At 55.1% G+C, this 14,090-nt stretch overlaps 6 protein-coding genes across 6 annotated transcripts; 2 read left to right on the top strand and 4 right to left on the bottom strand.

Moving 5' to 3' along the window:
• Positions 1 to 529: 529 nt before the first annotated feature.
• On the top strand, positions 530 to 1,635 carry G647_04881 (RdgB/HAM1 family non-canonical purine NTP pyrophosphatase; the record flags this gene model as incomplete). Its single annotated transcript, XM_008729218.1, has 5 exons — positions 530 to 718; positions 907 to 980; positions 1,182 to 1,363; positions 1,447 to 1,511; positions 1,561 to 1,635. 5 exons carry the CDS (start codon positions 530 to 532, stop codon positions 1,633 to 1,635), a joined length of 585 nt encoding a protein of 194 aa, XP_008727440.1.
• Positions 1,636 to 1,731: 96 nt separating this feature from the next.
• On the bottom strand, positions 1,732 to 2,307 carry G647_04880 (uncharacterized protein; the record flags this gene model as incomplete). Its single annotated transcript, XM_008729217.1, has 1 exon — positions 1,732 to 2,307. One exon carries the CDS (start codon positions 2,305 to 2,307, stop codon positions 1,732 to 1,734), a length of 576 nt encoding a protein of 191 aa, XP_008727439.1.
• Positions 2,308 to 4,907: 2,600 nt separating this feature from the next.
• Positions 4,908 to 5,399, top strand: G647_04879 (uncharacterized protein; the record flags this gene model as incomplete). The annotated part of the gene is made up of 1 exon (XM_008729216.1): positions 4,908 to 5,399. One exon carries the CDS (start codon positions 4,908 to 4,910, stop codon positions 5,397 to 5,399), a length of 492 nt encoding a protein of 163 aa, XP_008727438.1.
• An 18-nt stretch (positions 5,400 to 5,417) lies between these two features.
• On the bottom strand, positions 5,418 to 7,404 carry G647_04878 (uncharacterized protein; the record flags this gene model as incomplete). The annotated part of the gene is made up of 2 exons (XM_008729215.1): positions 5,418 to 6,374; positions 6,538 to 7,404. The coding sequence occupies 2 exons, from the start codon at positions 7,402 to 7,404 to the stop codon at positions 5,418 to 5,420; spliced, it is 1,824 nt and encodes a 607-aa protein (XP_008727437.1).
• Positions 7,405 to 7,757: 353 nt separating this feature from the next.
• G647_04877 (uncharacterized protein) lies at positions 7,758 to 8,814 on the bottom strand (the record flags this gene model as incomplete). The annotated part of the gene is made up of 2 exons (XM_008729214.1): positions 7,758 to 8,129; positions 8,185 to 8,814. 2 exons carry the CDS (start codon positions 8,812 to 8,814, stop codon positions 7,758 to 7,760), a joined length of 1,002 nt encoding a protein of 333 aa, XP_008727436.1.
• A 1,800-nt stretch (positions 8,815 to 10,614) lies between these two features.
• Positions 10,615 to 12,790, bottom strand: G647_04876 (uncharacterized protein; the record flags this gene model as incomplete). Its single annotated transcript, XM_008729213.1, has 5 exons — positions 10,615 to 11,151; positions 11,274 to 12,069; positions 12,172 to 12,296; positions 12,358 to 12,585; positions 12,641 to 12,790. The coding sequence occupies 5 exons, from the start codon at positions 12,788 to 12,790 to the stop codon at positions 10,615 to 10,617; spliced, it is 1,836 nt and encodes a 611-aa protein (XP_008727435.1).
• Positions 12,791 to 14,090: the final 1,300 nt, after the last annotated feature.

The raw sequence follows: 14,090 nt of genomic DNA, 5'->3' as shown, positions 1-14,090 counted from the left end.
GCATTATCAGCACAACCAAGCACGATAGTCTCGGCGAGGACATTACATAGAGGGTGGACAATCGACAGCATGCTTTTCTCATACAGGCGCTCCTTAGCACATATTGATGCCGCACTCATGTCAAACGCCTGGACTGTCAAGCCATGTCGCTCTATCGTAACCTCATGACTCACTGCAGTGACTTCATCTGCAAACTCCCAACAGCCTGAGACATTTCTTCTCGACACATGGGCAAGTCCGCGCATCGTACATCTAACTGTTATCGCATGAGACGTATATGAATCCCCACCACACAAAGGTAGACTTCAATTAATTGATGCTCAGCACTTTTGGCACCGACCGCCAACACCAATCGCCGCATACCTGGATTGTCTTGATCCCGGCACATCAAATTTCTGCGCAGTGGAAGTCGCAGCCTACTTCATCCATACTTTGTACTTCTGAATAAGCCACATTACCCATTTTACGAATTTCCTGCCAATTAAAGAGCCACTGCAATCCCGTAATTGTCTGCCTGCCCTTTCCAAAGATGGCCAACCAACCACGGCCCAAACTCCTCAACTTCATCACCGGCAACGCGAACAAGTTGAACGAGGTGCGCGCGATCCTATCAGAAGTGCCGGGCCTGGAACTGCAGAGTCGCAATGTTGAGGGAGTCGAGATTCAGGGGACTATCGAGGAGGTGGCACGGGATAAGTGCTCGAGGGCTGCGAGGGCGGTAGGTCTCTTGTCTTTCTTGTCTATATCTTGATTTTGTTGGTACGGCTGGGTGGTGAGTGGTAAGCTCAGGAGAGAGGCAAAAGCAGTGTTTTTAGATCAGAGTACCGAGATAAAAAGGGCCTCACAACTGCTATCATGCGCGTTGGGCACAGACTGCTGGCACTTCTAACGACATTGAACTCACAGGTCAACGGCCCGGCTCTGACGGAAGATACGGCACTCGAGTTCCAAGCACTAAAAGGTCTACCTGGGCCGTACATGTGAGACTCCCCCTTTCTGCCTTCAGTCCCTGTTCTCTGGGACCTCCAAAGCACTTTCTTTGCCGCCCCGGTCATGAATTTGTTCTTTTCAACTTTGAGCTCGTTACAATTTGTTCTTCTTAACCTTGAACTCTATGTCCTTCAAGGCTCGAAATATCACATGGGCCAAAGTACTGACCGCCGACTTCTCGGTCATTGCAGAAAATACTTCCTCCAAGCCCTCGGCCACGAAGGCCTGAATAATATGCTCGCCGCATATGAAGACAAGACTGCCTTTGCCGTGTGTACCTTCGCGTACTGCGCGGGCCCCGACCACGAGCCAATCCTGTTCCAAGGTCGTTGTCAGGGGAAGATTGTGCCGGCTAGAGGGCCGCCTGTCTTTGGTGCGTATGATGCTCTTGCTCGTGCCCGTTCAGTGCTCGCCGTTTTCTTTTGAAAATAACCCGAGCTGACCGTCGGTCGTCAGGGTGGGACGCGGTCTTCGAATTCGAGGACGGTCAGACGTATGCCGAGATGGAGAAAGAGAAAAAGGTATGTTTTCTCCTTGGTCCGATCCTGGAGCCCTGGCTGATCCGGGCAGAATTTGATCTCCCATCGTGGCAAGGCGCTAGCCAAGCTGAAAGCCTGGCTCGCCGGCGGTGACCTCGAGCCTTGAATGTGGTGCCGTCACTGCCCTCCGAGAGTCATAGATATAGACACCTCTAGTGGCATGGAACATCAGAAGACATCTTCATGATAGAATGGGTCCTTCTCAATCGTCTTTCGCCGGCGACGCATGATCTTTGACCCAATTCTTCACCCACTGTAGGATCCGCTCTGCGTTTTCTTCGATATCTTCAGCGTGGACACTCTTCAGCTCGACGACTTGCCCTTCTTCCTCCCACCCCTCCTTCGCCTCTTCACTGACGACCCCGAAGATCTCGGCGTCCATGTTCTCCTGCACCTTGTTGTCCTTGTATCCCCTTGCGGTCAATCTGTCAAAGAGCACGTCCGTCTCTTCACACCTCAACACCACCACCAGATCCACCCACCGTACCGCAAAGCCCGCGGTCGAATGCCAGTCGATCACCCACCCGCCGTGGCCTCCGCCGTCCTCAATCTCTTTCTCGACCTCATCCATCAACTTGTCCTCATCCACGACGAGGGTTTGCAGATCTTCATCGAAGCCTGTATGGCATCCGCGGGATTTCACCAGGTCATTGATCGAGAGATGTCTCAGGTTTATCGCGGGACTGGAGGATGATGCCAGACTGAGGAGTTGGGTGGCAGTGGAGGTTTTGCCGACACCGGGGGTGCCGGTTATGATGATGTTTGGAAGAGAGCGCATTACGCGACTGCAGAGTTGGACTGGACTGGAGAGAACAATGCGATCAATATCTGGTTCCAGTACTCCGTAGTTTTTCGCGACTCGCTTCTGTGTACTCGGTATTTTTTACTCCGCATCTTCTTCTGTCGTGCGGTTAAACTTCCTTTTCTGGAATCGTTCGGGGCACGACTGCGGCAGCGCAAATGCTCCAAGCGAAAGCTATTCCATCGCTGGTCTCATTACCAGCTGCAGTAGGCGCACCGAGAGGGAGCTAGGATATGTCGTACTCTGCCACTCTAATCTTCCCACCATGCTGATTTTGTTGAGCCTACAGCCAGAAGTAAAACCGGAGAGTCAAAATGATAATGCGGGTGTGGCGTACCGTCGCCCTTCTTGGATTTTGTGCTCAACCGTATCTGCGCCTAGTGTCTCTAAGCATGACCGTATTTGTGCTTCGTGATTGATACTCAACCAACAGTCTTATTGCTAACCTGTTTGCAGACCCAAGTTCCAATCTCCTAGAAACTGCCACCATAACCATATTTACAGCAGTAAAGACAGCGCGCGGCTCGAGCGTCGTCGGCCATGTGCTGCAGAAGCCATCCATCTCGCTCGCCACACTTCTTCGAGCTGCGCTATTCCAGGGCACTGCTTCCGCATGTTTACAGGTCTTCACAGATTGGCATGCTCTGGAAGATGAGTGATTAGATGCCCGATGGCTAAACTAGGAATCTATCTCGGGTAGTCGTCTGGTCGACGCCAGCTCGACTCGCTACGTCTGCCGTATTACACCATGGCTTTCAAATGCTTGGAAAGATCCTCATCTCTCCACAGTACGAGCCTCTATCGTACCACAGAGACCGTGTCCTGAGATAGAGCTATCGGGCCACCAGCAAATCCATGAGACGTCATGAGAAACCAGCGCGAAATCTGGGGAAAGGCTGCTTTCTTTCACCTCATTTGCCAAGGTGTCTTTCAGTGCGGGTTAACCCGTCCTTACGGTGAGGTTGTGCAAGGCCATGCAGCCGGCGAGCCTGATTGGTACAAGCCTCTCTCTCTCTCTCTGGCGAACCGCAGGACGAGGTGTACCACGCACTAAGGTCTGCTCAATAAGTTGGCCTGCCACCCTCTTTGAAAACGATCGCTCTCCCGATCGATTTTTGGTAAACGAGCACAGGATACCGACAATTTAACAGTTCTGCTGGCCATGGATAGCATACCCCAGTACCAGCATTCAGCTTCAATTGCGGCTGCTGCAGCCTGCGGCGGGGGGAGCAGCCCGTTATGCCTGTGATCGTCCCTTGCATACCCTACTTTTGCCGATGGAACTCGGTTTCTGGACGATTACAGGCTCATGCAAACGAAAGCTCGGTCGCACGCGGCCAAGATCAGAAGGGGAAACCATGCCAACAGAGTCGCGTTCGATACGCATTGCAGAATCACCTGGGGAAGAGGTCGCCCGTTCTTCGCCAAACAATCAAGGATCAAGTAGCTTGTAGTGCAAGGAGACGAAGATGCCAACATACCAAGTAACGGCCGGCCCCATGGCCTCCTGAATCATCAAAGCGAGCCTGAAACAACAATGAAGACAGCTTCCCCCTGGCACTGGACGAGAGGTGCAAGAGTCGGCGCCTTCGATTGCGTTACCGGGTGCGATACTTACAGAGCCCCAATCCATCTCGATTTCCGTAAGTGCTCTTGCAGTTTTTGGTATGCTCTGCTTAGGGTTTCTAGTTGTTCAGTACGTTATTCCGACTGGTGGGCGTTACCCTCTAGTACTCTCCTACAAATGGTGCTAGGTGGTGCTAACTGTGGATTGTAGTTGCGTCTATCATGAAGTATGCAATGCCGCCACCGTGTACGGACCCTGGGTTCTCGTGAATATTGCCAGATACAAAGACTTCTTTCACATTATGCCAGGACTCACGAAGGTAGCTCATACTGCCCTTGCAACCCCGGGTAGTCCACGCGGCCCACAGTACAAGGAGAAGAAAAGGGAGGACCGATCAATGGTTTTCGGGCCTGCTGCTGGCCAAGTCTGGAATTCTTGGGACGCTTGTACCGCCTTTCGGGGACCCGATAGGCCTGGAGGCCTGTCGCTGGAGAAATTGATCTGTCTCGCTCTGTCTCGCTCTGTTTCCGCTTCTGTAACAACCGAGCCAACCGATCCAGGCCAAGAGCATGCATGTATCACTCGGCGACAACGAACCTGACAAGCACAATTACCTCACTCTATGTTACCTTCATCACGAATGGGACGAGACAGCCTCATCTGGATTTGTTCGTAGCGGTCGGTGTTGGGGCGCGCCGATCAACAGCAGTGACCTCTCTACGGTAGGATTGGAACTTCTGGCTGCCATGCGGGAGACACTGCCCAAGCTTCAGGACTGGGAGTGGTGGGAAGGGGCGTTTCTTGCCCAGAAATTCTTCTAGAGGGACGGTCGTGATGACCTGCAGGAAGCCAATTGGGTATCGACCGGCCAGCAAGTCGGAACCAGGCAGACTCTGCATGAAGATGTGTATATTATGGCAGTTGAAGGCCTGAATCAACACCACAACTTCCTAACCGTGCCCTGTGCAAGAGTTCTCCTGTCGGAACCACCCTAAGAACAAACCGCAGTATGGCCGAGGCTCTAGAAAATCTTCCCATCGTCTCTGGCCCAAACACCGGCTTCGATCACGCCTTCAACTTGGCATACGCCATTCCCAGGTACGACGTGGCTGCTGTTGCAGTCACGATGGACGCCAACATCTTCCGCAAATCTAGCAGCCCTCGAGTCAACGCAATCAAGCGCTTGTGCCATCGAGGAGTTTCGGGATCGATTGCTACAATGCAGACCTTGGGCCGATGCCGGTCGTCGTGGCGAAAGAGACGTAATGATGCCCAACCCAGACAGCGGAGGCTGGGGTCTTCGCTGGAGAACGCATCAGCGGCCATCTCACTAGGCCTCATGATCGCCGGGAACTCTTCTCAGAATCCGTCAACCGTATTGGTGCACCGTCCGCTCAAGAAGAGTGTTGCGAGATGGCCGTTCTTGTACTGTCTGCAGCGAGTCCAAGCTCAGTATCCGGTCGAAGGTGATGGCCCCTGCGGTGACGACACAATTGGATGACTCGATATTCGCCATTCCTCACACAAGCAGCACTTGATAACCCAACCTTGACATGGCCGTGACCCAATCAGCAGAGGGAGGCTCCTGATTTTCTTGACTCCGAATTTGCCAGCACGTCTCCATAACTTGAAGCGCTTTCCACAGAGTGTCCGGGCGGTGGTTGGAGATGCCGGCTAGGGACGCGAGGTGTACGAACGACGACTCTTGGTCCTTCTGCGCCATGCATCCGGTGATGCAGAAAGGCCAAACCAGGCTTCGCAGTAGTTGACGGTCAGGAAGGGCATTGAACACCGTCAGTGCCTTGGAAACAGCGTCCCGTATCGCAGGCAGATGGGGATCCGGCCCATCAAAGCCCACAGTAAGATAGACCATGGCTGCACATGCGAAGATGTAAGTGACTATCGGAGACGCCTGGATCAGTCCAATATCCTGCTCTCGACCCTTGGTTCGTCGGGCCAGCAAGGAGAGGTAGCTCTCCCAAGACTCTACGAGGCCCAGTTCCAGACGCTCCCTGAGCTCGTCGTGTTTCCTGATGATGCCCTCATCTCTCGCAATATGTCTCCCTCGTCCACACGTCGTCGAACCGCCGCCTAGGATCGCGATGTCTCGGATGATGATCATCACCCAGTTTTCACAGCCCATGATGTTCCGCAGCCGAATCTTGCTTTCTCTGGGGCCAAAGGCCGCCGCGCAGACGTCGGCATACCGCGGCGGGCGACCCGTGGAGACGCAAGCCAGAGTGTCGAACCACAGCAACACGGCACTGAAGAATTCCATCGCGGCATGGTCGACGAACGACAGCGCCGAGTCCAGGGAAGTGGCGTCCCCGATTGCCGCATCGACCAGCTCATCCTCGCCGTGCAAGACCGAGACGCCGGGATCCGGGAAACTCGCGCAGTAGGTTGTGAGAAATGGGAACAACCCAGGCGATGCGGCCATGTGCTTCTGCCAGTTGTTGAAACGACCTCGGGTGTTCTGGAGGGAGAAAAATTGGCATCAGCAGGGGAGGGGGAGGGAGAGGGAGCGACGAAGGGAGGGTGGAAATGCAGTGGCAGCGAGCCATTCGTGCGTGCGTGATCAACGTCCGGCCGGACAGTATACAAGTACTGTAATTAGGTAGACTCGGGTGAAAACTTACTTCAAGCATGATCAAATAGATGACACAGACAAACACCTCGATCCCATCGCGGAGACCTTCGTGCAGACTCTTCCTGCTCACCCGGTCGATATGGTCGCGCAGACCCGAGACAGCCAGTGCGTACAATTCTTCTTGTTCCTGTTCCTTGTCGCGCGATTGCCGACTGTGGTGGTCTCGCATGTCATCGTCCTTTGCATGTCTATTATCCACTGAATATGGATCTGGATCTGGACCTGGGTCTGGACCTGTGTCTGTATCTGGATCCGCAACCGCCAACGCAAGGACCGCATATTTCAGCGATTCACACCGCAAGGCCAGCACGCGGAGCCAGCCGCAATCCTTCTCCACCAACGAAGCGTGATAGAAGGGGAACTGGCGGGGGAAGACACGCTCAAAGTACGAATCCAGGAGATGGTTCTCGTTCTCACCCTCACGGGGCCTTGGCTCGTCGGTTACAGTTGGCGTTGTAGCCGTCGTCGTAGTGACTGTGACAGGGCGAGGAAGGGGATCCGACCCATGGGCCGCTGGAGCCACTTGACGTGCACTCACAGTAGGGTCGGCAATGACAGTGACAGTGGCGGTAGCGGCACCGGCACCGGCAGTCAAAGGATGTCGTTGGCGCAAAGCCTTCAGAGCTCGTCCCCGTCTCAGTCGCTCGGTCGTGGATTTGACGCCGCTGCGGATCTCGGCCAACATGTCCTGTTCGCGGTCGCCGCCGTCCATCCAGCCCGGTTTAGTGCCGTAGGCGTAGCACGGGATCAGGAGGCGGCGGCATGTCTGGCAGGTCGGGTGCGAGGCGTCGCATTTCTTTTTGCGGAGACGGCAGGTCCAGCAGCTTGAAGTCGAGGTTAAAGTCGAGGTCGCCATTTATCGAGGTGGGAGTGTCTATGTCCTATGTCTCGACATAGAATTTTAAATCGGTGTCAAAGGTAAAAGCCATGGACATCGACATGGGTGAGGGACGGATATATTCTACGCGGTATCCAGTACTGTCAGTACCCCTTCGGTATTCTGGATGGGATGAGGCTTAATTCTTCTCTTATTCAGTGGCGGCCGGTAAGGGCTGACTGCGTCGCCGGGCCAGGATTACTAAAGTTGATCTACAGTATCACCGCACTCCATCTCAACTTGAATGACTGCCAATCAAGACTGATCTACTGTACGACAGCGTTGAGTCATGTGTCTCGCTGCCTCGCTGCACCCACTGCAGGCCGTCGTCCTCACCCCGTCAGCCGGTCTATTCGGTTCATGCCGACCCCCGTATCCTTCAGGACCCTCTCGAACACTGCCTCCTTATGCTCTGCCATGGCCTTTGCTATGCGTTGCAACCCGATCTGTTCATCCAGCACGAAATACACCTCCTTGTCGACGCCGTCGGTTGCCGCATCAAAGGCCGCCTTGGCTACCGCTGCAGCCGGGACGCTGGGATGGTTGATCATGCTCTTCTTGAACAACCTGACAAAGGGCCCTAGAATGACAAGGATGTTTGCCAGAAGCTTCAGAGCCGTCGGCATCTTGCCCCGGGAGAGGTTGCTGTTGTGGTTCATCCCGCCGGGATCCAGGGAGAAAATGTTGACTCCCTTGGTTTTGCCCTGGACTCAAAATCAGCTGCACGGACGGAGCTCGGAGTTACGACCAGTGTCTCACCTCCAACATCTTCTCCCTCAAAGTATACATGGTCAGGTCTCCAATCAACTTACTGCTGCCATATCTTGTGAGTCCCTGCGTGACCGCCAAGCTGGAACCGACAGGCATCTGTTCGGTCGGCCCCCAGGAGTCGAAAAAGTCCACTTGGCCCATCGACACGGTCTCACTGGTGATCTGTATGATTTTGCCACGTGGCGCGCCATCCACCACCTGGAATCCGTCCTCCAGCAAGAGCACAGTCAAGAGGAACGGAGATAGAACGTTTGTCTGGTATACCGGATCCAATCCATCCGCGGTTTTCTCGTCCACCTCGTACGACGAATATGCAGCCGAGTTGATCAGGACGGCGATGGGTGGGATGGTCTTCGACCGAACTCTCTCGGCCACCTTGGCTGCGAAGGCTTTGACCGACGCGAAGCTGGCCAAGTTGAGCGCCAAGAACTCGAAAGCGCTCACGCCACTGTCGTGCAGCTGAGCCGTAATCTTCTGCGCCTGCGCGTCGTTTTCTCTACGCGACGTGAGGATGAAGAAGACTTCCGGGTGTGTCTTCGCAATCTCGAAGGCGATATGTGATCCCAACGCCCCATTGCCTCCTGTAATGAGAACTGTTTTGGAAGACTTCGTCGACATGGTCATGTGCTTGACTTTTCAGACGCAGGTGAGGCGATTGAGTTGCTGGACCGGATCTCTAGAAAAGAGAAGACTTGCGAGGAATGCTCGAGTCGACAATGTATGGGCTGCGCGTATGTGGCTGAGACGAGCAAAAAGGTGCCTGGGGCTGAATCACGCTATGCCAGTCTGCTCGGAGCACTCACTGTCTTTTAAAGATGTGATAGACGGCCCGTGAAATTGAGATCTGCACATCTCGGAGCCATGGCGATATGCAGAGAGATATTAGCAATAGGCAGGCGATGCTGGTCTCCCGGACTCGGACAGACACGGCGGAAGACGAGCAAGACGCCACGCATTCGGGCCCTTGCGCTCGCCTTGAGCATGATAGCGACCCACTCGGTCCAGTATATCAGCAGCGACGGCGTAATGGCTGCCCCGCGGATGTTGTCGACCAGGTGCTGGTGCTGGTCACAGACTCCAGTGTCAGTCACGGTCGACAATCGTCCGGGAGTTCGGCCGTTCTTGGCTAGCGTAAGATCCATGGGCAGGCAAATGAAGCCGAGGGTCTAGCTGTTTCTGGCTAGCGGTCTCCGTCACGTTCTCGGCTCGCCTTGCCTCTACCTGTTCTGTCCGGTCGACGAAGTAGCCGCAGGGAAAATGTCAAGGCGATGCCAGCACCATCATCCTCGTATCTAGAGGCTCTTTCCCAAAAGACTGCAGGAAATGCTGAGATGTCATGGCGGCCCACACAGCGGACGTGTCGGCCGGCGGATCGTGTCAGATCGCCCTAGCAACTTCCCTTCAGCAAGAAGAATACAGAGCGAACATCTGCCATTGCCATTGCCCTGTAACACTTCCTTCCATCGCTTACAAATGTCATAATAGCTCGTATACGGACTGCCGACGCCGATACCGTGACCAAGCCTTGTACATGAATTAATCGAGGAGCCAAGCAGAATCAAGACTCAGACTTGCTACCTTTGATCTCGGATCATACTTTCCACAGCTTCCAAAGGCCGGCGAGAAGGCTGGTCTCTTGGATACATGGCTTTAGCGTACCGCCCTGGATCTGGCACACTATCCCTTGCTCAGAACTCTGCGGGCCTCCGTCAGTAGTCGTATCCATGCTTTCGTCCGCTCCCTTCGAAGGACCAGACACCATTCTGCAGGCAGGCCCACAATGTTCGGGATGTATGTCCAGTGCTGGACCCATTTCGAACAAAGGTAGAACTCCCCGGCAAGGCAATGTGACTAAGCCGCAGGAGACCGGGAAGACTGACCGTAAGTCAGGCTGCGATAGCGTTTGCCGGTGTTCAAGATGAGGCTTGTGGGCATCCGTACTCACATGCAGATGCGTACAGACCTACACAGCAATGCGGAGTCGGTACTTTGGCCGTGTCTTCGCCCCTTGTTGGCCCTGCACCTACAGTACCTTCGGGGCAAAAGCACAACCGACACAACGTATCAGATCAAATATGGAGACTTCGACTACGGACGAACGCACCACACTGGAAGCCTGATGTGTTCGGAACGTCAAGCGAATCTCTAGTTCCAACTCTTGATTTCAATCTGGGTTATTAGAGATGTTCATGCTATATGCCACACACCCACTCGCCCATGCCCGCCATGCAGGAGTACGGCCATTATATGTAGGCTGATCGATCCACCAACACGGCACTCTCATGACAATAATCCCGTACACGATACATGTAAGTAGAGGGGGCTCACCCAAGAGGACGTAATCATCATGTGACATGTTGTAGGCTCGCTCCTCACGGGCCGGTAACCAAAGTTCACAGTCAGTTCACTCGTCCTTGGTCAAGTTTTGCTCACACCTTCTCCGGCCTCCTCACGAGTTTCCACGTCGCCGCCTCGTTGGTGCTGATGCTGATGCTGATGCTGTCCAGACCTAGCAGCGGCGCCACCAACCGTGTCCTTCTCCATCCGTACCGCTGTATGATTCGTCAAATACTGCGACGAATCCAGCACAAAGCACGCCGCAACGATGGCGATGACGCCGAACGGGATGGTCGCCCAGAACACGCGCTTGAAAGCATACCCATACGCGCCGCGGAAGGCGGCCAGCGTCGCGGCTTGCACCTCGGGCGTCGCACCCTCGACGGCCCCAAACGCGTTGGGCACGCCCGTCGCCGCACCGACCACCGCGGGGATGAGCTGCTCGAGGTTCGCGGCTGGGAAGCCGGCGGCCAGGGCGGCGGCGGTGACGCGCTTGGGCATCTCGACGGTCACGACCGAGGTGAGGATCGTGTTGAAGATGGCGTTGCCGACGCTGCCGCCCGCACTGCGGAACGTGCCGATGAGGCCGGAGGCGATGCCGAGTTCGCGGAGTGGGACCTAGGGGGTTGAATTAGCCCGGGGTTGACGAGGCTGTGTTGGCAGAAAGGAAGGGGGACATCAAAACTGGCCCACTTTCGCCAAAAGGGAGATGAACAAGAGAGGAGGCGGCGAACACTCACATGCAGACCCGCGATAAAGTAACACAGCAGGGTGATCATGCCGAAGCAGCCCTGGCCGAAGAACTGAAAGGCCATCCACGCGGCTTTGTTCTGCGGCACGGCGACCGAGTAGAGCGCGACAAAGACGAGTTGGATGGTCAGCGCCACGATCATCTGCATCTTCAAGTGCTTGATCTTGTGGGCGATGGCGGGCATGAGTGTGCCGCCGACGAAATTGCCAATGCCGTTGGGCAGCTGCGTCAGGCCGATCTGGATGCCGTCGCTCTCGAACATGTAGAGCGTGCCCTGCGGCAGGATGCCGGACATGGAGTAGAAGATCATGCCGGCGACAAAGACGACGACGAGGAGGACCGTGAATTCCCGATACCGGCGGAACAAGTCGAGCGGGAAGAAGGGCTGCTTGGGCACGATGAAGTCGTAGACGAAGCAGGCGATGAAGACGAGCACGCCGATGACGATCGGTGCGATGACCGACGCGCTCTTCCACGGGTGCGCGGGCGTGCCGGCCCAGGTGAGGCCCACGAGGAAGACGGTCAAGCCTGACGTATACAAGATGATTCCCATGTAGTCGATCTCCTTGATCTCCTGCCATCGCGTCTTCTCGTAGTCTCGCCGCGGACGCGACGGCGGGAAGTAGACGAGCGCTGTACCGACAAAGGAGATGACCGCGTAGATGATGGCGATGTAGAAGCACCATCGCCACGAGGCCTTGGAGACGAGCTCGTTGGCGATGATGACACCGCAGATCGCCCAGGGGATGGCCATGGCGCCTTCGGTCCACGCGAGGCCGACATTTCTGTCTTCAAGTCAGCTCCATGAACAACACACAATCCGCAGCCTGGGATGAAGTTGCGACTGCGACTGCGGTAGGGGCTGCGGCAAGAAAGCAGTGACATACCGCCACTTATTGGGAAGCAACTCAGGAATACCCGCATACGCCACGAAGATGATGCCGGTTGCAAACCCGAGCAAGGTACACGCCACGACGACGGTTGTTGTGGTTTGTGCGGTCGCGCCGACAATCTTCACACGGCCGTCAATCTCAGCAATTCTTGCATCTCTCGGACAAGGGACAACAACTTACCGCGCCAACCACGGCGAAGAGCTGGCCGCTGAGCGTCACGTATCTGCGGCCAAAAATGTCGCTGAGCGAGCCTGCAATGGAGAAGGAGACCGAGGACGCAATGGACCAGCCACCGGGCATCCACGCGATGTTTGATACATCTCCCAGCTCGGTTCCGATCTGGAACAAGATCGCGGTTATCAGGAGGAAACCGCCCGACACGGGTCCCACGAAAGCGAGGCCGAGAAACTGTATGGCAAATCAGTTAGGATCTGACCGACACGCGGGATCCGTCTCAACTTACGAAGATAGACAGCACCGTGCCCCAGGTGAGCTTCTCCGGCCTGTCGGGGTTGTCTTCAAGCGCGGCACGATGCGGATCATCTTCCAGGTAGGTGTCCTCAGCAAGAGGCTTCTCGTGGGCCATGGCTTGAGGTTTCTCGGTATCGCTCATGGTTGCACTGTTATCACCCGGGTACTGTGGCCGTGATGCTGAGCTGTCCGAAGCAGGGAGCTGCGGAAAATGGGCTGCGAGCGTTATTTCGACCCACCCAGGATATATACACCTACTCGCCACCCATGGGTGGTTGTTCGAGACCCATCGAAGTTGGGGAAACAAGGGATACCTTTCCCTCCCACGAGGTCGGCCCCGCCTTTTCCCCACACTTTATGTGGGGTCATTTCTCTAGCCTCAAGCTTTTGGTGGCTGGTATTGGCTGTGCTTGCCGAGAGCGTGGAGAAGACCCATCCTTGGCTTGAGCTAGGCTTTTTTCGTCAGAAGCTGGAGAAGGACAACGACATTGTCGGTAGCCCACGTGGCGCTGGGAGAGCCAGCTCAGTAACAATATTCCAGACCGATGTGAGGTAACAAGCGAAGCAACTGTAACCGCAAAACTCATGGTACATGATTCGACACGCCGGCAGTCTTGGAAGGGACCACCTACAACGCGAGTGGCACACCAGTCATGTGACATCACGTGCACAGGTCTTGGCGAAGTATTGCGCCCGGCAGGATTTCATCGGACTGTGATCTTTTAGTTCACCCATATAGAATATTACAAATGAATACTGCAATCGACACTGTTAGTACTGCTACTCGTATCACGACGGGGCTGTTTCGCAGCTGGTCACCTTTGTGGCGTCTCAACGCCAGTCTCCAGATGTCTCCCAATGGCAGCCTTACGCCGTCACACACCATCTTCTGGAATGGGGCGGCCGGCTGAAAAGCATGGAAATCCAAGTCAGATCCTTTTGTTCATAATCTTGCTGCAAGATCAACCGGAGTAAAGTCATATGGTGCGCCAAAGGTAAAGAGTACCACTCGAAATACTCCGTACTCCCCAAACCTTTTGCCAGGCTGCCAGGAAGGGACGGACTGATTTTCGCCTAAGGGGACAGACCCTTTTTCAGTCGCTTAATCAGGGAGTCTGGCCCCTTGCCAGACATTGACCTAACCGATTAGAACCACCAGCTGGGGACGAAGCTCCACACTGAAACGCATTTCCTGTCCCGCCTGTCTGCTACCCTCATACTTCGTGCTCCGATTTGCTTCCTACTTGCAGGTATCTTCCTCAGCTCGCTTCGAATACACTCCCAATGCCATGCGCTCGGGAGGAAGTTGCGACTATTACACAGGGACTAGGCTTCATTGGTGCCGACACAAGCACTACAAGCACTCTAAGCACCACATGCCGACAGCTGGGCAGGCTTCGCCTCGAGGAATACGAGGATGCCGTTCTGTACCATATGCCTGC

This window comes from Cladophialophora carrionii (genome assembly GCF_000365165.1).
Source record: "Cladophialophora carrionii CBS 160.54 unplaced genomic scaffold supercont1.4, whole genome shotgun sequence".
NCBI classification, from domain to species: Eukaryota; Fungi; Ascomycota; class Eurotiomycetes; order Chaetothyriales; family Herpotrichiellaceae; genus Cladophialophora; species Cladophialophora carrionii.
This window is presented reverse-complemented; position numbering and strand designations above follow the sequence as displayed.